This window comes from Notolepis coatsorum (assembly GCF_963971535.1).
Source record: "Notolepis coatsorum genome assembly, chromosome: 5".
NCBI lineage: Eukaryota > Metazoa > Chordata > Actinopteri > Aulopiformes > Paralepididae > Notolepis > Notolepis coatsorum.
The window spans coordinates 176,573,912-176,599,121 of NC_140169.1; the positions used below are offsets into that span (position 1 = coordinate 176,573,912).

The 25,210-nt window shown below is 45.5% G+C and overlaps 1 protein-coding gene across 1 annotated transcript in view; it reads right to left on the reverse strand.

The window, feature by feature from the left end:
- Positions 1 to 25,210, reverse strand: part of arhgap15 (Rho GTPase activating protein 15) — a 228,375-nt gene that overhangs the window by 156,223 nt on the left and 46,942 nt on the right. Inside the window, exon 7 of the mRNA XM_084315160.1 lies at positions 1,100 to 1,237. Coding sequence (XP_084171286.1) covers positions 1,100 to 1,237 — 138 coding nt within the window. The remainder of the gene's footprint in view (positions 1 to 1,099; positions 1,238 to 25,210) is intronic.

Here is a 25,210-nt window from a genome sequence, read left to right on the forward strand (position 1 = left end):
CCCTGCTTGTCTGACGTCTCTTCTCCCGGATCATCTCCCGCTCGTACGAGAACCGCTCTCTGTGTACCGAACCCCACTAACAGACCAAGACGCTTCTCTGGGATTACGGACTGGCTGACGATCACACTAACCCCCCCTTTCCCCCTAAACAACATTAAAACTGCTGTTAAACTTGCTTCTACTGTGTGCCATGTGTATTTTGTTAAATCCAGTCTAGTGACAACTCATCATACCCCCGAGTCTGTCACACTATATATACACTATTTTCACACCTTGTGTATGACACTTGGTTTTGAGTAATATTTCTTTTATTTATTCATTTTCAATTATTTTTTTCACTTTTTCTGTATTTTTGCTCCCATCCCAATTTAGTCGTTATGCCAATTCCCTTCCTGATCGTTGCGCGCCGACTGCCCCACTGTCGGCCTAGGGAGGGTGTAGAACTACCACATGCCTCCTCCGATACATGTGGAGTCAGCCAGCCGCTTCTTTTCACCTGACAGCGAGGACTCTCACTGGGGGAATGTAATGCATGCGGAGGTTCACGCTATTTCCCCCCGCTCCCCTCCCTGCTGAACAGGCACCCCGACCGACCAGTAGGAACCACAGTTTACAACGACCAGGATACACATACCCCACCGGCTTCCCACCGCTAACACTGCCAATTGTGTTAGTAGGGACGACTGACTAAGCCGGAGGTACCGCTAACAGCTGGCTTCGATCTCAGAGTCTCTGCGGTGGTAGGCGAGTGCATTCTCCACTGCGCTACCCAGCCGCACCCTTGAGTAATATTTCTATGTATTTATTTATTTGTCCTCATTGAAATGTTCCAAAACTGCATGTTTTTATTGGAATTTTTTTTAAGCACCATTATTTAATCTGGTGGCTTTCTCAAAAGTTAAGAAGAAAGAAGGCTTGCTGGGAAATATATGCAAATGTTGTCCAACAACGTGATGACCGGTGGACGTCAACCTTTTCTCAACTTTTTTAGCGAGAACAACGAAGTGTTCAGCGAATGGACGATAAGTTAGCAGCATAATGTTCAGCAAGCCACAGAAAGAGAAGCGGTTGAGTGTACTGTGTGGCTGGTGGCCGTTACCTTTGATGATGCCTTTCTCTTGTAAGGTCTTCAGGGACGGTCGTTTGATGATGAACTTCATGAGTCGGTTTTTCACGCCGCTCTTGTCCGCGCCGCTATCCGACATGCTGTGTTTCAGCTTGGAGCTTGTGAACATGTCTGCGGACATGAGAAAGACGGTTCAGAAAGAATGGTGAAAAAGAGCGGTTCAATTCTAGATGTAGAGGAAAACTGTCTGTGTTTTATTTTGTAGCCTCTAGAAGACACCAAGAACTAGGCCTACACCAAGAGACAGACTCACACATCTTTTTTATTATTATTATTATTATTATTATTATTATTATTATTATTATTATTATTATTATTATTATTATTATTATTATTATTATTATTATTATTATTATTATTATTATTATATATTTTTTAATGTTGACAGGAACTTCTTTCCCCTTTTTCCACAAGATTTAACCCTTTACCGGCCAAGTAACCATTTTTGGCCATTTCCCCATACAATATATTTAGCCAGGTGGGAGAGGGGGGGATCTTTAATCTATGAAAAAAACTTCTTCCAGCCAATCAGCACAAGTCAGGCTATGACACAGATATTGTCACCATCCCATCTGACCAATCAGGATAGTCCCTGGGGATCTCCAACTTCCTTCTTTTCACCACAGCAAAAAAATGCAAATTTTTGCACCTGCTTCTTCAAAATCCATTATTTCATCAATAATAATGGATTGGATTTATATAGCGCTCTTCATGACACCCCAGTGATCCCAGAGCGCTTACAGAGTCCATTATTCGTTCATAGACAGTCATACCGGTGGTGGTAAGCTACAATTGCAGCCAGGGCTGCCCTGAGGCAGACTCACGGAAGCGTGGCGAATAATCATCGCCTACGGCCCCACCAACATTCATTCACATGCATACACATTCTTACGAGGCAAGTAGGTTAAGTGTCTTGCCCAAGGACACAACGGCAGTGGGATGGACATGGGCTTGAGCGGGATTCGAACCACCAACCCTTCGATCATTGGACGACCCGCTCTACCCCTGAGCCATGCCGCACCACCGTAAGTTGATAACATTTACTAATTTTTGCAGTTGAACAATCATTGTAAAGGATGGGATAGGTGTTTTTTGCATAGGATTAGTGAAATCAGGATTTGTTGTTAGCTTAAAAGTGGTGAAGCCATAAATGGTCATATGCCCCTTCAGGTGAAGTGACATAGTGTCCATTTTTAGACATATGCCCGATGGTATTACTTCTACCATGTAGTACCCTGTAGTACCATGTATTGCCATGTAGTACCCTGTATTGCCATGTAGTACCCTGTAGTGCCATATAGTACCATGTAGTACCCTGCATAGACGCCTGCGCATAAGAGCACGCGATGCAGCTGCTCTATGACTATTGAACTTGGGGGAGCAAGGATATGATCTTGCTCCACCACTTTTTGATCATATGAAAAATATGATATACCCCCCCCCCCCCCAATATATAAATCTAAGCATAACTACGTAATTTCAATCAAATTAATAATACGCAATGACACTTAATAACACGTTTTTAAGTTTCCAAAGATTGCAAAGATTCGTCGTTGGCAGAGATCAGGCCCACCACTACTGTGTCATCAGCAAATTTGATGATGGTGTTGTTGTTCCGCTGTGCTACGCAGTCATGTGTGTACAGGGAGTAGAGGAGGGGGCTCAGAACACAGCCCTGGGGGGCCCCTATGTTGAGCGTGATGGATGAGGAGGTGCAGTTGCCGGCTCTTACCACCTGGGGTCTGCCCGTCAGGAAGTCCAAGACCCACTGGCAGAGGTCATAGTTCAAGCCCAGGTCCCTGAGCTTGGCTATGAGTTTGGAGGGGACTATGGTATTGAATGCTGAGCTGTAGTCGATGAACAGCATTCTCACATAGTTCCCCTGCCTCTTGTCCAGGTGTGATGCTGCTGTGTGCAGCACATGGGCTATGGCGTCCTCCGTGGACCTGTTGGGGCGATATGCAAATTGCAGAGGGTCCAGGTTGATGGGGAGGGAGGAACAGATGTAGCCCTTCACTAGCTTCTCAAAGCACTTCATGGCTATGGAGGTGAGGGCTACAGGGCGGTAGTCGTTGAGGCAAGCGGGCGTAGATTTTTTGGGTACAGGGATGATGGTGGACTTCTTCAGACAGGTGGGGATGACAGCCTGTTCCAAGGACAGGTTGAAGATGTCAGTGAATACCGGGGCCAGTTGGTCGGCACAGACTTTTAGGACGCGGCCGGGGATGCCGTCCGGTCCTGCTGCCTTCCTGATATTCACTTTTTTAAAGATCCGTCTCACCTCATGCTCTGTTACCCTGAACACTGAGTCTCCATCAGCAGACCCCCCCCCCCCATTGCCGTGGTTTGTAGGTTGGTGTTGTTATTCACAGCCTCAAACCTCGCATAGAAGGAATTGAGATCATTTGCTAAGGAGATGTCACTGTTCAGTTTGAGGGGGGTGCCTTTGTAGTCTGTCATTGTTCTGAGGCCCTGCCACATGCCTCTAGAGTCAGCCTGTTCAAACTGAAGTTCAACTTTATCCCTGTAACGCCGTTTTGCCTCTATTACTGCTCTCCTGACGTTGTATCTTGCCATCTTGTGTTCTTCCATGTTGCCTGTCACCAGCCCGGTGTTGTATGCTGATGTGCGCACTTTCAGAGCCTCACGGACGGATTTGTCTACCCAGGGTTTGATCCAGTTCCTCCCATCTCCAGCGCGTAGACCTTGGCTCACTGCCTCACAGCGCTGCAGTCTGGCTGCAGGCAGGAGTCAGTGTAAATATCAAAGCCCACAGAGTGTGTCATAATATTGGTGGCAGGCAGGCAGGCTTTTCCAGTAAGTTGTTCAAATAAAAGGATTATGTTAGACATAAGTTACTATTGAGTGGTAGTAGAACTTCTACGGTTCTACCACGCAATACATAAAAGTGTTTCACGGTCCCGAATTGCGATCTGGTCATACGGTTTCCTCGAATAAATAATAATAACGTTTCCCTCTCTGGTTGGCGTTAGCTTTAGTGCTAGCCGCTAGCTAACGTTATCTAGATATGTGGTGTGAGCTCAGCTGGATGACGTTGACTTCATTTCCAAACGTTAACGCTATCGCTATCTATATGGCAGACGAGCAGGGCCGGATTAACGACGGCCGCGGCCCGTGGGCCTATAGTGACGAGGGGCCTCCATTATTTTTTTTTACTTTTTTTCTTTTTTTTTTTTTAGATCGATGTCATGATTGTGCACTGCAGACTCAGGGAGGAGGCAGAGAAGGAGAGAAAGAGACACACGATTTACAGGTAATGGAAATATATCTTTTTTCTCTTTCTTATTAAAAACTTGGCCTATTTGAAAGGAGATTGATTTAATAAAAATGAATGAGCGAAAAATCAATATACAGTGTATATACAGTATAATATATTATTATTATAGTAATTGGCTATCATACTGCAATATAAACTGAGTTTTATAGTGAAAAGAGCAGCTTTATTGGTCAAGATTGAAGGCTCTATATTGCAGGAAATTGCACGTACAGGTTCATTACATTTAAAAAAAAAGTCTGCCATGGAGGGGGTCGTGCCGGACCCCCTACAAACCACCCCTTGCCTGTCAAAAAAAAAAAAAAAAATTTAATAAAAATAATATTCTTGCACCCCCACTTTCAACTATAACTAGGCGGCCATGGTACCCTGTATTACCCTGTAGTACCATGTAGTACCCTATAGTACCCTGTAGTACCATTAGTATCATGTAGTACCCTGTAGTACCATGTAGTACCATGTAGTACCCTGTAGTACCCTGTAGTACCATGTAGTATCCTGTAGTACCATGTAGTACCATGTATTACCCTGTAGTACCATGTAGTACCATGTAGTATCATGTAGTACCCTGTAGTACCCTGTAGTACCCTGTAATACCATGTAGTTATATCGTTTTGTCCACTATTCTTCTTTGGGCCTTTATCGGCTACTGTTGCCATTGCAACGCAAATTCAAGAAAACTCCCAATAAATTTTCTTTTTTTTATCCACCTTTTCTCCTTATTTTTCTATTTTTCTCCCATCCCAATTTCGTGTTTCCAATTCTTCCCTCCCCTGTCTTGAACATTGCTAGACTATGCCTCCCACTGGTCGGCTGTAGTGAGGATAGAAGCCTTGCATCACGTGTCCCCTCCGGTACACGAGGAGGCAGCCTGTCGCATCTCTCAGTGGCGAGGATTAACGCGTGCAGCCTGTCGCAACTCTCAGTGGCGAGGATTAACGCGCGGGAGGCTCATGCTTCCCCCGATACTTCCTGTTTCCACCGTACCGGCGGCACCCAACCGACCTGTAGGAGTCGCTGTCCACAACGTCCAATCCCCACCCACCCGCTTTCCCACCCTCTAACACTGCCAATTGTGTTAGTATGACGGCCGGCCAGACCGGTAGCAACGCCGAGAGCTGGGCTCGATACCAGCATCTCCTGCGTTAGTGGCGAGCGCCTTGCCCATTGCGCCACTCAGCCGCCTCCAATACATTTTCTTATTTGTTTTATGTTATGAATCAGCCTGCCAAGTTTCATAGATATGCCCCCTAAGGAAAAATATGCCCCATAGCCCCACATTTTTAAGGTACCGGTCAATGACCTGTTCAAGGACACTTTGGTTAACCTTAAAGTGGAAATGAAGCAGTGAGCAATGTGATCCTAGTTTGTTTGTTGTGTACCTTGTGTAAGACAGGGTTCTATAATCAAATGTGAAATCTATCTTATTTGTCTGAAAAATATAATATAATATCCCTGTTTTCAACATGGGCGCCGCCATTTTGTTGCTGACGTCATGGCTGACGTCATACCGCTGGTTGGGTGTATACACTCTGGTTAGCTGCCTATAGTGAATGGGTCAGTCAGCAAATAAAATGTTGCCTACAAAACAACGGGACCGCGGTGGTTCTGTTTGTATTGCTCCTGGCTGTTCAAACTAATTTTACCATGTGAGAGAGAGGAAAGTTGGTTAATTTCCACAAACTACCAGTGAAAAAAACAGTGTTGTTGACATGTTGGCTCGGGCTGGCTGCACTCAGGCGGCGCGACCAGCCTGTTGGACAGGGAAGGAGGATCTGCAGAGAACACTTCATTGCCTCGGATTATGTTGTTGGGGTGGGATGTTTGTCCAGAAGACCACTAATCAGCTGAAGCCGGATGCGGTTCCCTCGGTCTTCGACAGACAGACCGGCGTTAGCTCTCGGGAGCGATCGCTAGCTAGTTGGCACCAGCCGGGGACCGGCGTTAGCTCTCGGGAGCGATGGCTAGCTAGTTAGCACCAGCCGGCGACCGGCGTTAGCAACCGGAGCGTCGCGGAGCATTCAGCCTGCTGGCTACCTAGACCCACTTCAACCAGCGTCGCGGAGCATTCAGCCTGCTGGCTACACAGCTTGTCGGTGTGCTGGAGCCTCTGCAAGCTAACGGTAGCTAGCTACACAGCTTGTCGGTGTGCTGGAGCCTCTGCAAGCTAACAGTAGCTAGCTACACAGCTTGTCGGTGTGCTGGAGCCTCTGCAAGCTAACGGTAGCTAGCTACACAGCTTGTCGGTGTGCTGGAGCCTCTGCAAGCTAACGGTAGCTAGCTACACAGCTTGTCGGTGTGTTGGAGCATCTGCAAGCTAACGGTAGCTAGCTACACAGCTTGTCGGTGTGCTGGAGCCTCTGCAAGCTAACGGTAGCTAGCTACACAGCTTGTCGGTGTGCTGGAGCCTCTGCAAGCTAACGGTAGCTAGCTACACAGCTTGTCGGTGTGCTGGAGCCTCTGCAAGCTAACGGTAGCTGGCTCCAGGCTCCAGCACACCGACAAGCTGTGTAGCTAGCTACCGTTAGCTTGCAGAGGCTCCAGCACACCGACAAGCTGTGTAGCTAGCTACCGTTAGCTTGCAGAGGCTCCAGCACACCGACAAGCTGTGTAGCTAGCTACCGTTAGCTTGCAGAGGCTCCAGCACACCGACAAGCTGTGTAGCTAGCTACCGTTAGCTTGCAGAGGCTCCAGCACACCGACAAGCTGTGTAGCTAGCTACCGTTAGCTTGCAGAGGCTCCAGCACACCGACAAGCTGTGTAGCCAGCAGGCTGAATGCTCCGCGACGCTGGTTGAAGTGGGTCTAGGTAGCCAGCAGGCTGAATGCTCCGCGATGCTCCGGTTGCTAACGCCGGTCGCCGGCTGGTGCCAACTAGCTAGCCATCGCTCCCGAGAGCTAACGCCGGTCTGTCTGTCGAAGACCGAGGGAACCGCGTCCGGCTTCAGCTGATTAGTGGTCTTCTGGACAAACATCCCACCCCAACAACATAATCCGAGGCAATGAAGTGTTCTCTGCAGATCCTCCTTCCCTGTCCAACAGGCTGGTCGCGCCGCCTGAGTGCAGCCAGCCCGAGCCAACATGTCAACAACACTGTTTTTTTCACTGGTAGTTTGTGGAAATTAACCAACTTTCCTCTCTCTCACATGGTAAAATTAGTTTGAACAGCCAGGAGCAATACAAACAGAACCACCGCGGTCCCGTTGTTTTGTAGGCAACATTTTATTTGCTGACTGACCCATTCACTATAGGCAGCTAACCAGAGTGTATACACCCAACCAGCGGTATGACGTCAGCAACAAAATGGCCGCGCCCATAATGCTAAATGCTTCAGAAATGTACACAACAAATCGTTTTTTCTTAGAAACTGCTTATTTTTATAACGTGACTTCTTCTGTGGCTTATCTAAATACTAATGTGATGCTATGAATATGTATTTATCGCACTGCTTCATTTCCACTTTAATTTACAGGAAAAAAAATCGATTTAATTTTTTTTTCAAAATTTTAGATAACTTTTGAAATAGCACCAAAATAACATTCTAGAGTTGAAATTGTGAATTTCCAGGTATTTCAAGAAGTGAACGGTAAAGGGTTAAACATTGAATAGTGAGAATAAGGAAAACCTTCATCACTTAGCACCAGGATACTGGATAAACGTATGCTTTGCATTGTTGCTGTTATTGTTGTTTGCAATGTTTTAGGAGTAGCCTACAGCTACTACTTTTTTGGGAGGATTTCTATGTTTGTATTGACTGTCCAAAAATCCACAATGAAAATCTTCAGAGTAGCCTAATGGTGCGTTCACGTTAGGTGGGAAGAAGCGGAAGAACCAGCTTCCGACTGGGAAAAACCATTCACGTCAGCCTCCTAGTGGTAATTCCTACTAGGTCATATGGGAGTTTTTTATAGACCCCGATATCTCCCACTTCGCGTCCCGAAATGCGGAAGTATCAACCATCATGGCAGCAAGCTTGACGGCGATGTCGGCAATACAAGGTAAATACAAATCAAAATGATCACTTTGATCACATAATCAGAATAATACAATCATACTGCTGTACTCTTCATATGAAAAACGAGCTATACTTGCTGCTGTTCGTCTACAGTTGATTTTAAAGTAACTTGCTAACGACTTGTAGCAATAGGTTAGCAGTAATTTACGATCGCCATCTTGGATGTGGGCGTTTCCTCGAGTTCAACGCGTGAATGCTTCCTAGTTGTAGCAACGAGATGTCATCTGGTTCGTCCGCTTCTTCCCACCTAACGTGAACGCACCATAAGAAACATATAAGATCAAGATGCATATAACATTTTTCTTATTAACTCATTCAGCGGCAGTCACGATGATAGTCGGGTTAACTCGCCATCGCTTGAGCGCCAATCACGAGTATAGTCGGGTTTTAATCGTTATTTCTTTTATTAGCGATATCCATTCATTTTCATCCATCCAGCCTAATGTTATCGTTGGGAATGGGTCTGAGCTCGCAAAAGGGCAAATACCGCCACCTACGCCTTCCAGCTGGTATTGCACTCCACTGGGAATGGTGTAGCTTCTTTTCTGGGACGATCCGAGCCGTGCGGGCAGGGTTTAAATACTCAGGCGAGGTAGGCCTCAACAAGGATGGCATTGAACATTAACCCCGCCCGCCTGTCATTGTGTAACGGTCGGTAATGTGGTACGGACCTCCACAAGCAGTATTTGGAATGGCGATCAGATAATTGGATTATTTCTTTTGCATTACATCAGATACAAGGTAAGAACAATATATATAAATTTTATCGTTGATCTGATATTTATTTCTACCCTGATCAACGCTGTCTCTGTGTGTGTATGTGTGGCTGTGTGCCGTTGGTGGCAGGAGGGGGGGGGGGGAGCCCCGCGGTCAGGGCTCTTTTCATTCTTGCACGAGGAAGGATAATAATGCGAAAAATGACAACGTGTTTTGTGTATTCCACTAAAGGGCTATTATCGCGTCTTTTCCTGGGATTACTAGAAATCACCAAAACTATACTCGTATTCAAAACGATATAAAACGGAAATGTACTGAAGAAAAAACGATCCGTTTTGTACATGTTGACTGGAAGCAACTCACTGATAATCGACTGGTGTATTAGATCCATAGCTATAATTTAAGATATATTTTAAGCACTCGCAAATCTCGCAGTCCCCCGATTGATTAAATCGGTGGCGTTCTAGCGCCATCTCGCGGATTAAGCTCCAGCGCTGAATGAGTTAATAGTAAGTGTCGTGGGCATATTTTAAATGGCCACTCGGTTGAGTTATACCATGTGTGAATGGTTCAGATATATGTGACAGGAAGCCTGGAGAGGCCTTGATACATGTGTAGAAGGGTGGATTATCCCTGCTTGTGGGAGTAGTAGTACACAGACACTGGGTAGTAGGATACTATAGTATTGGACCTATATGTACACCCGTCTTTGGCCCGGAACGTCGTTCTGGAGGGCTTGCAGCTGGAGTGGATGGGGCCCAGGATTTACTAACCTGGGGACTGGTACTCTGGTCTCCCTCGCCATCCAAGGCGGTCAGCAGTAGCTCCCCACACACCCTCACTTCCCCCAGTACCTCCGACAGCCCTCCCACACCCAGTGACTGTCAGTTCAATAGTATTATTGGGCTTCCCTTTAAGCAGTACCCTTCCTTGACCACCTGTATAGACCCTTCAAATGCTATTCTGTGAATGGGGTGTAAGGGTTAAATAATTATGCAGTCACAATATTTACCCAGGGGTTAGAATAGCAAATGGAAAACGGAAGAAACAGACACACACAATGATCCCAATCAAGTCTACTTTTACTGAAGCCTGGGCATGTTATCCATTACAATTAACACTGTCATTTATTCATAATTGGCACCGGGTGCTCTCACTGTTATAATGTAGGGGAAGCTCTTCCCACCATAGGCACCACGTGCTCAATACATTAAAACACCCCACTTGTACTAGGGGAACCCAGGCATAAAGTAGAGAAACATTGGGAATTCAAATAACCAAATAATCAAATAACAAAATAAAACCAAGTAAATGTGGGCCCACGTTACCAAAGAAAACCTAACCTAAGCCGGCTTAAATTGTTCGGGGTACCCCTTAGACACTGGTTGTTAGCGTTCACTTGAATGGACGTTGCTGTTGATACACGTGGTATCGTTAGTACTTAGCCAAGATGGCGGACCCACCCTTGTCACCACTCGTCCAGGTGACAAGATGGCGTCGGCGATCCCGCGAGCACAGCCAGCAGGCTGGGCGAACAGCATAGGCAGTGGTTAGCTGGAGGAGCGTGCTGGATGGCGTCCTCTGCTGGTGGGAAGAGGCGTCCTCTGTACCGTCTGGGAGACGTCCACCGCTGGCTGTTGCTGGCTTGCTGCTGTCGCGCGAGCTAATACTGTTGCTACCCTAAACACAGCTAAACTTCGGGTCTAGATGCACCCTCCTGCTATATCGGTTGTACTACTAACGCAACGTGGCTGGCTATACCACCGGTTCTTCAGCGCCATGCGCCCGGTAGTCTACTCAAGTCAGACGGAGCCGCTAGCAGCATACTAATACACCGCACACAGTAACTACTATAACCCGCTAACGTTAGACGTTAGTCTCGTTAACTCTAGACGTTAGTCCTTCGGTTCTATATCTCTTATTCACACACTATCGCTGATACTTCTAGGATAACCCGTCACTAGCAAGTACTTGTTGTCACCAGTTGCTCGTTCCAACAGGGCTTTTCAACCGCTCTTCTTCCACGGGCTCGTTTGAGTACCCGCCCGTACTTCTAGGATAACCCGCTAGCAAGTACTTCTCATCACCCGCTGCTCATTCCAACGGGGCTCTCCTTCATAACTTCTTCAACAGGGCTATTCCAAAGCACACACCCGCTGTGACTGCGACTGATCACGGTCAAGTCCAATGCCGAAGAGAGCTTCCTGCTCCCTTTGCTTCCAGGTAACTCCCTCTTCCTCGTTGCTTGCTTCTCTCGACCGCTCCACCTGCCACCACTGCCACTCCACCCCCTGCTGGCAACCTCCACTGGTCCCACTCAAGGACCGCTCCAGCAAGGGAAAAGGGCTCAATGTTATTGTTAGTAATCCATACTGCAGCCGGAGAAGAGTAGCACCTCACCTCGTCGTTAGACTGGGTGAGCTATCCAAAGGAACACTGTTAATCACACATTATACACACACAGGGAAAGTAACAGTTAGTTAGCACTACTGAATACTTTGTAGAATATTCAGGCTGCTACACATGTATTTAACTCAAATAGGAAAGAAGTATTTTTCTTTTTTACCAACTTAATGACACATAGTCTTGCCATGGCGTTTAGTCTGATGTAGTGCCATATGTTTAATTCTAACGTCAACATTAAAATATAATAATGTTTTTAGTCACAGAGCGCAGTAACTCTGATGGAGAATATAGGGATGCTGAACCAAAGACTCTCTCCAGAGTTTTAACAAGACAAGATGCGCCATCCAGTAGTTAACATGGCAACCACTCACTGCAGAGATCGTTATTACATTTAAACACCTCTGGTGCGGCTGGGGAGCGTAGAGGTTTAAGCACTCGACTACCACCGCAGAGATCTGGGTTCAATTCCCGGTAAGCGGTACCTCCAGTTTGGTCATCCCTATGAACACAATGGCAGTGTTCGTGGGTGAAAAGCTGGTGAGGGTATGAATCCTGGTTGTTGCAATAGCGACTCCTACTGGTCTGTTGGAGTGCCTGTTCAGCAGAGATAGGATCAGGGGGAGATCATTTGTGAACCTCTGCGCATGTTACGCTCTCCCAGTGAAACTCCTAGCTGTCAGGTGAAAAGAAGCGGCTGGTGACTCCATGTGTATCAGAGGCGTGTGGTAGTTTACACCCTATACCCAGACTGACAGTAGCGTAGTGCAACAACCAGGAAGGGAATTTACATAACGACTAAATTGGGGGATGAAAAAGAAAAAATATATAATAATTTAAAGGTGCTATAGATAAAACCATTAGATAGAAATAGATAGATACCATTTATTTTTTAAATAATACATCCAAGGCGGCTGGGTGGCGCAGCGGACATTGCGCTTGTCACCAACACAAGAGACACCGGTATTGAATCCGGCTGTCAGCGTTGCCTCTGGCTTGGGCCGGCCGTCATTGTGACGGTGCGGCTCCGTCACTGACTTTGCGGGCAGTGCGCATACTGTACATACACACACACTCATTGTCTGTCTTTCCATATACCATAACCGTATAATGTAATGTGGTGCGTTTCATGTGGACAGCGCACATGGGAACGCACACACGCCATATGCCGCGGAGCAACACACACACACACACACACACACACACACACCAAACATTCCCTCTTGTCAGCTTTCGTAGGATGTCCGAATGCGCACAATCATTTCATTCCGTTTCCGTTGTTATAGCAGAATGACGTTCATACAGCAAGACATTCATTCATCACATCACATTTATTACTCACAGTCATGATGCATTCGCTTCGCTCTGCACTCCTAGGTTGACGTGTTGGCCAAGCAGAAGCACACATATCCGCCAGGTTAAATGGGAGGGGTTGACGCAAGGTAATCGTCACGTGAGCGATATGATTGTATTGTACTGTTTACTTGGTTATCTGTAATTTAAAACAGTTGGAAGTTATGTGATATAGTGGAGGATATATATTTTGTGTGTAGGAATTGGTTTAATGTGTTAAAAAGAATAATAATATGTACATCCTGTTTAAAGCCTAGTGGGAGGGGCTATTGGATACAAGAGAGCTGCTTTGGCCCAGGGACGTCAGTCTTGAATGGACTGAGTTACAGTGAAGGTAACCAGGATCCCTAGTAAAACGTGTTGGTATTGCTTGTAGTGGAAGTAGTAGTGTATATTGTGTATTTAGACTTTGTGTAGTGTTAAGTATTAAGTATATTTTGTTTTGTTTATTTGTTTTCTCTTTTTCCACTTTTGTTAGATATAGTAAGTATAGGGTATTTTGGTTTACGTTACTTTCACTTTTCACATTTTTTGTAAAACTATATCACCTCTGCACTTTTGGGAGGCGGGAAATAAACACCCACCAACGAGATCTTTCGACTACGCCTGTTTATGAGAGAATCAAAGGAGTTCGGGAGTGGACCCGTCACATATGGTGTCAGAAGTGGGATGGCTAGCCGAAAGAAGATAACCCGCCTGCCCAGGCAGCGCGCCGGACTGCGCTCCCAGAGACAAGAGCGAGATGAGGAGTCGGCAGCCAGTGATACCGACCGGGCTTGGGAGACAGACCCGGAGGACGAGAAGGGCGTTGCAGCCCCAGCGCCGACCGGTGGACCAGGGGGAGAACTGCTGGTAATAATGAGAGACTTCCTAGCAGGACAGCAAAGGAGAGAGGAGGGCCTGCTGGCAGAGATTCGAGGCCTGCGGACCTCTCTTCCACTGGTTCAACCAGCTCCCCAGCAACGTCAAAATATTTCACTGCCTGCCCCAAATTTGCATGACCCTATTGCAACTCCAGGGACAGCAAGCAACCCCAGACTTGACCCGCCAACACCTGCACCCCGGCGTGGGTACCAGGATGCACCATCAGTGGCACCCTCTCTGCAGTTTCCTGACTCAGTCAGTAGGCCGGAGCAGTCAAGGCCCGATTGGAGGCACTATAATGAGCCTAAAATTCCCCAATTTTTGATGGGTGAGGACATTGAGAACTACCTGTTACGTTTTGAGCGCATGGCTAGAACATGGAACTGGGCGGAAAGTGAGTGGGCATGCCGACTCGTGCCAATGCTGTCCGGGAAGGCATTGGAGGCCTACACGGCGATGGATGAGGAAAGAGCCCACTGCTATGCAGACCTGAAGACGGCACTGCTGATGAAGTTTGACATCTCTCCAGAGACGTACCGGCAGAAGTTCCGGTCCACTGCGGTACCACCGGGAGAGAACCCCACAGAGACCTATCACCGCCTGAAGGGGCTCTACCGTCGCTGGATTCGGCCCGAGCAGCACAGCAAGGAGGAGGTTGGAGAGGCGATCATCTTGGAGCAGTTACTCCTGCTACTTCCCTCTGAGGTGAGGACATGGGTGAAGGAGCATGAGCCAGGGGAGGGACTGGCAGCTGCTAAACTGGCTCTACAGTTCGTCAACGCTCGAAGAGGAGGACCAGCTGTACGCTCCACCAGTGCAGAACCCCGGCAGTTGCTCCAGCCACCCTATCTAAAGCCTGCACCGCGAAGGTATAACCAGGAACCTCCAGGTAACCCCAGCTCTGCCCCAAACCAACGATCAGCCGGTAAGGACTTTGACTTTGTGTGTTACTATTGCCAGCAGTCAGGCCACAAAGCTTCTGAGTGTCCCATACGCAAAGCTAAGGCCACAGGCGCTTGCTATGCACCCCGGCCTGAGGTGGAGACTACCGGGGATAAGGAAGTGCAAGCTCAGCACTATAGGACTGTGACTGTTAATGGCCGCCAGGTTACTGCTCTGTTGGACACTGGTAGCTTTATGTCATTTGTGAAACGCAGTATAGTACCAGTAGGCAGTGTGGACTATAGCCGCCAAGCAGATGTGTTGTGTGTGCATGGGGATAAGCATCTGTACCCCAAAACAGAGATAACTGTTACCCTTGAGAACCAGCCTTACCTATTAACTGTTGGGGTGGTAGACAATTTGCCGGTAGATCTCATATTAGGGAGAGATTTACCGATACTAGTGGATTTACTGCAGGAGACAGAATTGCCAGTCCAAACTGTCTCGGGGAAGAGGGGAGATGTTGTGTGTCCTGTGATAACTCGAGCCCAGGCAAAGGCTGGAGTCCAACCACTCCCAGATTTTGACAGTAGTCTGTGTGAGGGTGGCACTAAGGGGCCAAAAAAATCTCGGCGCCAACGCCGCTTTGAGAAGCAGCTAAAATCTACCGAACCTGAACCAACAGACAAAATGTGGGAAGTGCCTGACAATATTTCTGTGATACAGAGGGAAGATGTGACTTTGAAACCGTTGTTTATGCAAGTGGTAGAAGAGACCAAAACAAATTGTGTGGGAAGGGAAATGTTCATTGTTGATAATAACGTGTTATACAAAGTTACAGATGACCACAGACGTCTTGTGGTGCCTGCTAGCTGTAGAGGACTGGTCATGCACCTAGCACACACCCTCCCATGGGCCGGCCATCTTGGCCGCCATAAAACATTTTTACGGGTTAGTGCGCGCTTTTATTGGCCCTGCATGTACACTGACATTGATCAATATTGCGCCACATGCCCCACATGTCAGAAAACATGCCCTGCCCGCAAATCTGACCGAGCTTTCCTCCAGCCACTCCCTGTCATCTCTACTCCATTCCGCAGGATTGCTATGGACATCGTGGGCCCTCTGGTGAAAAGCAGCGGTGGACACCAGTACATCCTGGTTGTGAGTGACTACGCCACCCGTTTCCCAGAGGCCTTTCCCCTGCGCACCATCACCGCTCCCGTGGTTCTGCGGGCTTTGGTACAGCTGTTCTCCAGAGTGGGGATACCAGATGAGATCTTGACGGACCAGGGGACCAACTTCACCTCTAGGCTGATGCATCTCTTCCACAAACAATTGGGCATCTCAGCGATCAGGACCACCCCTTACCACCCGCAAACTGATGGGTTGGTCGAAAGGTTCAACCAGACGCTGAAGAGGATGTTGCGGAAGTTTGTGGATGACACTGGCAAGGACTGGGATCGCTGGCTCCCATTTCTGCTCTTCGCCTACCGAGAAATTCCCCAGGCCTCAACAGGTTTCTCACCATTTGAACTGTTGTATGGCTGGGAGGTACAGGGACCGTTGGATCTGCTCCGAAAGGGCTGGGAGGGTCCTTCCACCCATTCGAGTGACAGAGGGGTGGTGCAGTTTGTGCTGGAGATGAGGGATCGGCTGGCCGGATACCAGGAGGAGGCAGAGGTCAACCTGCGTGAGGCCCAGAAAGGTCAGAAGGCCTGGTATGACCAACAGGCCAGGCACCGTGAGCTACAGGCTGGCCAAAAAGTCCTGTTGCTCCTCCCTTCGTCCAACAGCAAGCTCTTGGCGAAATGGCAAGGGCCATACCTCATCACCCGCAAGATGGGTCCTGTCACATATGAGGTCCATCACCCGGACAAGAAGAAACAGAAACAGACTTATCACGTGAACCTCCTGAAACAATGGAAGGAACGTCCAATCCAGGTGCCAGGAACAGCTCTGCTGGTGAGGGAGGTGGACGTGGAAGAGGAAGTGGAGACAGGACTGAGAGCTCTAACTACAACTGCTACCCCTGTCTTAGTACATCTAACTCTAGAGCAAGCTGCACAGCTCCTCCAGGTCTTCCAGGAGTCTCCATCCCTCTTTGCCGCCAGGCCAGGAAAAACCACCCTCATTGAGCATGTAGTTCGCCTAAAAGATGGACGGCCAATCCACCAACGTCCCTACCGTGTCCCCCAACAGCTGGTGGAAAAGCTGCGACTGGAGATAGAGGAGATGTTGAAGCTCGGAGTGATTGAACCTTCTAACTCAGAATGGTGCAGTCCGGTAGTCATTGTCTTTAAAAAAGATGGTTCACTCAGGATATGCATTGACTTCAGGAAGCTCAATGCCATCTCTGAGTTTGATGCCTACCCCATGCCAAGGATCGACGACTTACTGGAGAAGATCGGAGCTGCCAGATACATCACAACCCTGGATCTCTGTAAAGGATACTGGCAGGTCCCGCTGGAGAAGTCGTGTCGGCCATATACAGCATTCCGAACACCAGCTGGCTTGTACCAGTTCACAGTGATGCCCTTTGGACTTCATGGAGCACCAGCCACCTTCCAAAGACTGATGGACAGAGTCCTCCAGGGGTGTGACCACTGCAGTGCAGCATACCTGGATGATGTGGTCATCTTCAGTGCGACTTGGGAGGAGCATGTCCAAGATGTGTCACTGGTGCTGGGAAGAATCCGAAAGGCGGGATTGACACTCAACCTTGCCAAGTGTGAGTGGGCACAGCACGAGACACGGTACCTGGGCTACCTGCTAGGACGGGGTGAGGTGCGTCCGCAAGTGGATAAGGTGGAAGCTATCCAAAACTCCCCTCGACCTCGGACCAAGAAGGAAGTACGGTCCTTCCTGGGATTGGCTGGCTGGTACCGATGTTTTGTGCCCCAGTTTGCAACCATTGCAACCCCACTTACAGCACTGACCAATAAGGACCAGAAGAATCCAGTAAACTGGTCAGAGGAGTGTGAAATGGCTTTCAAAGCATTGAAATCCCACCTATGTTCTTCCCCTGTCCTCAAGAGCCCGGACTTCACCAGAAGATTTCTGGTACAGGTGGATGCATCCGAAGTTGGCCTTGGAGCGGTTTTGGCCCAAGGAGACCCTGGGGAAGAACATCCAATCCTATACCTGAGCCGCAAGCTGAAGCCACCGGAGACCAGGTATTCCACAGTGGAAAAGGAGGGCTTGGCCATTAAGTGGGCGCTGGAGAGTCTGCAGTACTACCTGCTTGGACGGGAATTTGACCTGGAAACGGACCACCGAGCTCTTACCTGGATCAACTCCATGAGGGACCACAACAGCCGCCTTACCCGATGGTACCTCTCACTCCAGCCATTTAAGTTTAACATCCGACACCGATCGGGCAAGACCAATGTGGTGGCAGATTACCTATCCAGGTTGCCGCACATCGCCAACCTCGAGGAGGAGAGGGATGATGTGACGGTGCGGCTCCGTCACTGACTTTGCGGGCAGTGCGCATACTGTACATACACACACACTCATTGTCTGTCTTTCCATATACCATAACCGTATAATGTAATGTGGTGCGTTTCATGTGGACAGCGCACATGGGAACGCACACACGCCATATGCCGCGGAGCAACACACACACACACACACACACACACACACACACACACACACACACACACACACCAAACATTCCCTCTTGTCAGCTTTCGTAGGATGTCCGAATGCGCACAATCATTTCATTCCGTTTCCGTTGTTATAGCAGAATGACGTTCATACAGCAAGACATTCATTCATCACATCACATTTATTACTCACAGTCATGATGCATTCGCTTCGCTCTGCACTCCTAGGTTGACGTGTTGGCCAAGCAGAAGCACACATATCCGCCAGGTTAAATGGGAGGGGTTGACGCAAGGTAAATTGTCACGTGAGCGATATGATTGTATTGTACTGTTTACTTGGTTATCTGTAATTTAAAACAGTTGGAAGTTATGTGATATAGTGGAGGATATATATTTTGTGTGTAGGAATTGGTTTAATGTGTTAAAAAGAATAATAATATCTTCGGGTGGGGGGTGGGGGGGTAGTGGGAGGTTTTTGGGTTGATGCTGGACTACAACTGGGGAGGGGTTACATGATGTATATATATTATTTCCCTAATGTATTGCTAATTTTATTCTTTACTCTACAGCTTGACAATTTAATGCAAATAGAAATCCTCTTGTTACTGTGTCATGGATAATTCCAAGATAATACATAATAATAATTGCCAAAGCTAAATTAAATTTACAGAACATATTATGGCAAAAATAAATATACTTTCATGGAATGTACAGGGAATAAATAAGAATATCAAATATAGCACCTGTCTTGAATATCTAGACAAGAAAAGGATTGATATAGCTTTCTTTCAAGAAACTCACATAATGGCACAAGATTTGGGAAAATTGGAAAACAATAGATACATAGTCGTTTCTTCCTCATCTGCTATTAATAAAACAAAAGGAGTATTAATTCTAATATCTAGAAAACTTAATTTCAATACTATTGAGAAAGGGAATGATTCAGATGGCAGAGTCACTTATGTAAAGGGCATTCTAGGTGACAAAGAGATATTGCTGCTATCAGCATATGCCCCTAACACTTATGACTCTGCATTCTATGCCCAACTAACAAAGACCTTACAAAAGTATTCAGATTGTGGAATAATTATTGGTGCAGACATGAATACAGTTTTATCACCAGGCTTGGATAAGTCAGGTCCAACCTCAGTTAATTCATCCACTACAGCATTTAAAAATCTGGTGTCAAATCACTCATTGATAGATGTTTGGAGAAATTATAACCCAAGTTTAAAACAATACACCTTCTTTTCAAATAGACATAAAACATTTTCAAGAATAGATTATATACTAATATCTGCTAATATTTTACACTGTATTAAAAAAACGGACATTATCAACATGTCTTTATCAGATCACCATGCCAATCTGTGTGTATATACAATTGAAAATCGTCCAAAACGTGCTACTAGATGGAAATTTAATTTAACATTACTGCAGGATCCATCATTCTGTGAGCAATTTAGATCAGACTTCAACCTTTTTATCAATATCAATAAAAATAGTGTTACAGATATACGATTTCTATGGGATGCAACTAAAGGCTTCATTCGCAATAATACAATATCATTTGCTTCAGCACGTAACAAAGCCCACCATCAAGAAATATCCAGATTGGAAAATAGACACTCATTGCTAACTGCAGAACAACAAAACAACTACGATCAAGAAAGAGAAAGGGAGCTTTGGAAAGCGAAGTCTGAACTAAATGCTCTAATGGCACAAAAAGCAGAGTTCCTAGCTCACAGAGCGAGGCAAACTGAGTATTTGAATGGAAATAATCCAAGCTTTGTGTTGACTAGGAAAATCCAATATAATGAACAGAAAGCAGACATCACATCAATCCTAAATAAAGAAGGAGCAATGGTAAACGATCCGGCCAAAATAAATCTAGAATTTAAACTTTTCTATCAACAATTGTATTCATCTGAAGCTCAATTCTCAAAAGCTGATTTAGACTCCTTTTTTGAAGACTTGGATCTACCTAAATTAACAGAGCAACAAATAACCTCAACAGATTCTCCCTTTACCCTGGAGGAACTTTACGATGCACTGAAAGAAATGAAACAGGGGAAATCACCAGGTTTCGATGGTATCCCACCGGAGCTGTACTTGACCTTTTGGAAAGAGTTGGGTCCATTACTACTCGAGATGTTCCAACAAGCCATCATGAAAGGGAGTTTTAATAGAGACATAAGTACAGCAATTATCACACTGATACAGAAAAAAGGAAAGGATGGAAACATCTGTGCTAACTATCGTCCATTGTCCCTTCTTAATGGAGACTTAAAATTATATGCCAAGGTCATCGCACGACGTCTAGAGACGATACTGCCAATATTGGTCCACCCAGACCAAACTGGATTTGTTAAACAAAGATTTGCATCAGATAATTTAAGACGACTGTTACACATTATTGACAAAGCTCCAAAAATATCACCATGTGCAGTGTTGTCCCTTGACGCCGAAAAGGCCTTCGATAGGCTGGAATGGGAGTACTTATGGCACACCATGAAGAATATGGCATTTGGAGACACATTTATAAATATGCTCAAAATCTTATATCATAATCCAACGGCCATGGTTATCACATCCAATCAGTGTTCCACACCCTTCCCTATCAGACGTAGCGTCAGGCAGGGTTGCCCCGCCTCCGCATTATTATTTGCGTTATCTCTTGAACCCTTGGCCCAAAAAATTTGAAATTGTGCCGAAATAAAACCCATAATAGTAAATAACACCTACCATAAAATGTGTCTGTACGCAGACGATCTGTTATTATTTCTTGACAATACACCACGGTCCCTACCTGTAGTCCTAGACACTATTAAACATTTTAGTTTTATTTCAGGCTACAAGATCAACTTGAATAAATCAATTTTACTTCCCCTAAATGCAGCAGCAAGTAGTCCCCAACTACATACAGAAATACCAGTGGGCTCTGGTTTCAGATATTTAGGTATAGATATATACACATCCATTGACAAAATTGTGTCAAAAAATTACAAGAGCCTTAAGAAGGTAATATCTGACGAGTTAAACCGTTGGTCACTATTATTAATCCCATTTTCAGTCAGGCTTTCAGTAGTTAAGACCCACATTCTCCCTAAGATCAATTTTCTGGTAAGCATGATTCATTTACCGCCACCTCCAGGATTTTGGGAGAAGCTACAGGGACTAGTATTCAAATTTATATGGCGTGAACAACATCCACGAATCAGCAATTCCACACTCCAAAACAGTAGGAAAGCAGGAGGGCTAGCTGTTCCTAATTTTGAACAGTACTATTTTTCTTTTATGCTCAGACCGTTGCTAAGATGGTTCAATAATGATTCTGACATACCATGGGTGAATATGGAGAGGCACATTGTATCTCCATATACATTCAAAGATATACTCTTTTCTGGTCTATCCCCAAGCTTTTTCCGTACTAAATTCGGCCCAATTATAGCACATTCAATTTACGTCTGGAAATATATTGCCGAAACGGGACAGTGGAACACAAAATGGCACATAGATACCCCTATTTTTTATAACAACTTCTTACTGTTGGGAGGGAAACCAGCTACATTTCCCAATTGGCAAAGACAAGGTATTCACAAACTATCTGACATATACAGTGAATACGGTCTCAGATCATTTCAAGAGCTCAAACAAATATATAATGTCCCTAGTACATCCTTCTTTTTTTATTTACAGTTACGCACTGCAATGCGCACTTATGGTGTCCCATGGAATCAGCCTTTACCAGGTCACCCTTTAATGAATATAGTGAATGGCAAAAATGTTAAAAATGGTTTTGTTTCTGGGTTATATAATAAAATACAAGGAAAACTAAACAGAACTACAGGTAATACCACTGTCTGGAACATAGACTTAAAGAATTACAATGCCTGCATAAATTGGCAGAATGTATGGGATAATATTCCACTAACCTCTCGTAATTATAATAACCAATTAACTCATTACAAAATGATACAAAGATTTTATCTGTCACCCAGGAAACTCTGTCAAATAAAAATATTACAAAGTCCTCTATGTGCTTTATGTCCGCAAAAAGTTATAGGAACATACATACATATGATGTGGGAATGTCCAGGAGTACTCGCTTTTTGGGCCAAGGTTGCATTATTTCTCACTAATATAACAGAGATAAACATACCTTGTTTGCCACACATTTTATTATTAAATGATGATTCATCTCTAAAATTAACACCTCACAAAAAGAGAGTGTTTCTGGCCGGTTTAACGGCAGCAAAGAAAATGCTCGTAATGAGATGGAAACCACCCCATAGTCTCAATATTTACCGTTGGAAACTGTCCTTCTACGAAGTATTGAGATTAGAGGCATCCAGTGCTAGAGCACAGGGAGCAAGGACAGAATCAATCCAAATATTACTTACCGCGGCCCAGAAGGTAAAATCAGTACTCCACTAGGTTGAACACTTGTACCTTGACACCAGAGAATGAACAAAAATCATGTTGCTGTTGTTTCCATTTATCTTTTCCATTTATCTTTTCCTTTTCTGTTTACTGCTATAATTTGTTGTGGTTGTTTCTAAATTGTATTGTATTTTTCCCTATTACTTGGTTATCTAACAAACATAATTATGATTTCTTTTCTAATTAAGAGTATCCTATACATGTATGCATCAAGGTTTCCCCCTCTCCTAAAATGTCTATGCAAACCCGGGGGGCTGGGAGTGGGGTTAAGAAGCGACCTGGGCTGTCTCGCAGCCACAGGACCGCCAGAACGGAGGAAAAGACTGTCACAACTGCAACAGGCAGGCTACACAGTATATGAATATACTGACGGACAATATATACTGAAAAGACACTTTGTATGCCACTGTGTGAATTAATATGAAATGCTGATGTGAATGTCCTTCCTCTGAACTTGTTTTAAAAAAAGACAAAATAAAAAGTTGGTCACAAAAAAAAAAAATAATAATAATAATATGTACATCCTGTTTAAAGCCTAGTGGGAGGGGCTATTGGATACAAGAGAGCTGCTCCCACTAGGCTTTAAACAGGATGTACATATTATTATTCTTTTTAACACATTAAACCAATTCCTACACACAAAATATATATCCTCCACTATATCACATAACTTCCAACTGTTTTAAATTACAGATAACCAAGTAAACAGTACAATACAATCATATCGCTCACGTGACGATTACCTTGCGTCAACCCCTCCCATTTAACCTGGCGGATATGTGTGCTTCTGCTTGGCCAACACGTCAACCTAGGAGTGCAGAGCGAAGCGAATGCATCATGACTGTGAGTAATAAATGTGATGTGATGAATGAATGTCTTGCTGTATGAACGTCATTCTGCTATAACAACGGAAACGGAATGAAATGATTGTGCGCATTCGGACATCCTACGAAAGCTGACAAGAGGGAATGTTTGGTGTGTGTGTGTGTGTTGCTCCGCGGCATATGGCGTGTGTGCGTTCCCATGTGCGCTGTCCACATGAAACGCACCACATTACATTATACGGTTATGGTATATGGAAAGACAGACAATGAGTGTGTGTGTATGTACAGTATGCGCACTGCCCGCAAAGTCAGTGACGGAGCCGCACCGCACTGACTCAATTGGCAGAGTTAGCGGGAGGGAAGTCGATGAGTGGTAGTCTGGTCGTTGTGAACAGCGACTCCTACAGGTTGAGGTCGGTCAGGGTGCCTGCACAGCAGAGACAGGAAATGGCGAGGGTAGTGTGAGCCTCCCATGCGTTACTCCTCGCCAATGAGAGTCCGCGCTGGCAGGTGAAAAGATGTGACAGGCTGCCTCCTCGTGTATCGGAGGGGACACGTGATGCAAGGCTTCTATCCTCCCTACAACCGACCAGTGGGGGGCATATGCGAGCAACGTTCAAGACAGGGGAGGGGGGAATTGGCACGGCTAAATTGGGATGGGAGAAAAATAGAAAAGAATGAGAAAAAGTGGGAAAAAAGGTGCTATAGATAAAACCATTCGATAGAAATAGATAGATATAATTTCTTTTACAGAGCTTTTAGAAAAGTGCGGAATAAAAGTATTGCTTTCCTCCCCAAAAAATATTGATTAATTAATTGAAATTTTTTTGCGAGTCCAAAATGTATGTTGTTGTTTACATGTCGCAGTAGGGCGGGCCATATTTTTTTTTTGGAAAATCAATCGAGTGGGGTGTCTAAAATATGTGTTTTTTTGTGGGGAATTCAAATATGGGATTATTTTTCTAATCGGATAACTCCTACCTACATTGTTTTGGATTTCAAAATGGTCGATTTGACCATTTTTCACCCCTTGGCCATACATGGATGCCAACATGAATCTGAAGGAAATCCTAACATGCAAGGTGTCTAAATGATGTGTTTCTTAATGGGGAATTCAAATATGAGGTCATTTTTGGGATAGGATAACTCTAACCTGCATCATTTTGGATTTCAAAATGGCAGATTTTACCATTTTTCACCCCTTGGCCATACATGGATGCTGTTACATCCCAATGTATATATTCCCCAGTGTGTGTCTCCATGTGTGTGTGTTCTCCATTTTGTTTCCTCCCTCCAGCCATTGTTCCCTTCACCATTGGTCCCTGCCAGGCCTGCCCTTCCATTATAGCAACACAGCACCGATTGGTGGATGGCTTTCCAGACTCCAACACTCAATCCACACCACCCAATCATGGATCACCCCACACCTGTTAAAACATGGCTTCTCACTTCAGTCTTTCTCTCTCTCTGGCATGAGGCTAGGCCTGTTGTGATTTTGTAAACCTGTAACTTTGACAACATTGCATTTCGTTTATTGGCCTTTGGTGCTTAGTAGAAATTTCCTTGTGTGTGTATGGCCACAGAGAGAGCATTGTTAGTTATAGTTTGTTTTTGTATATATTCTGCCTTTGTTTCTGTATAATTAATGTGTTTTTCTCTCTTTCTCAGGAAGCACAGA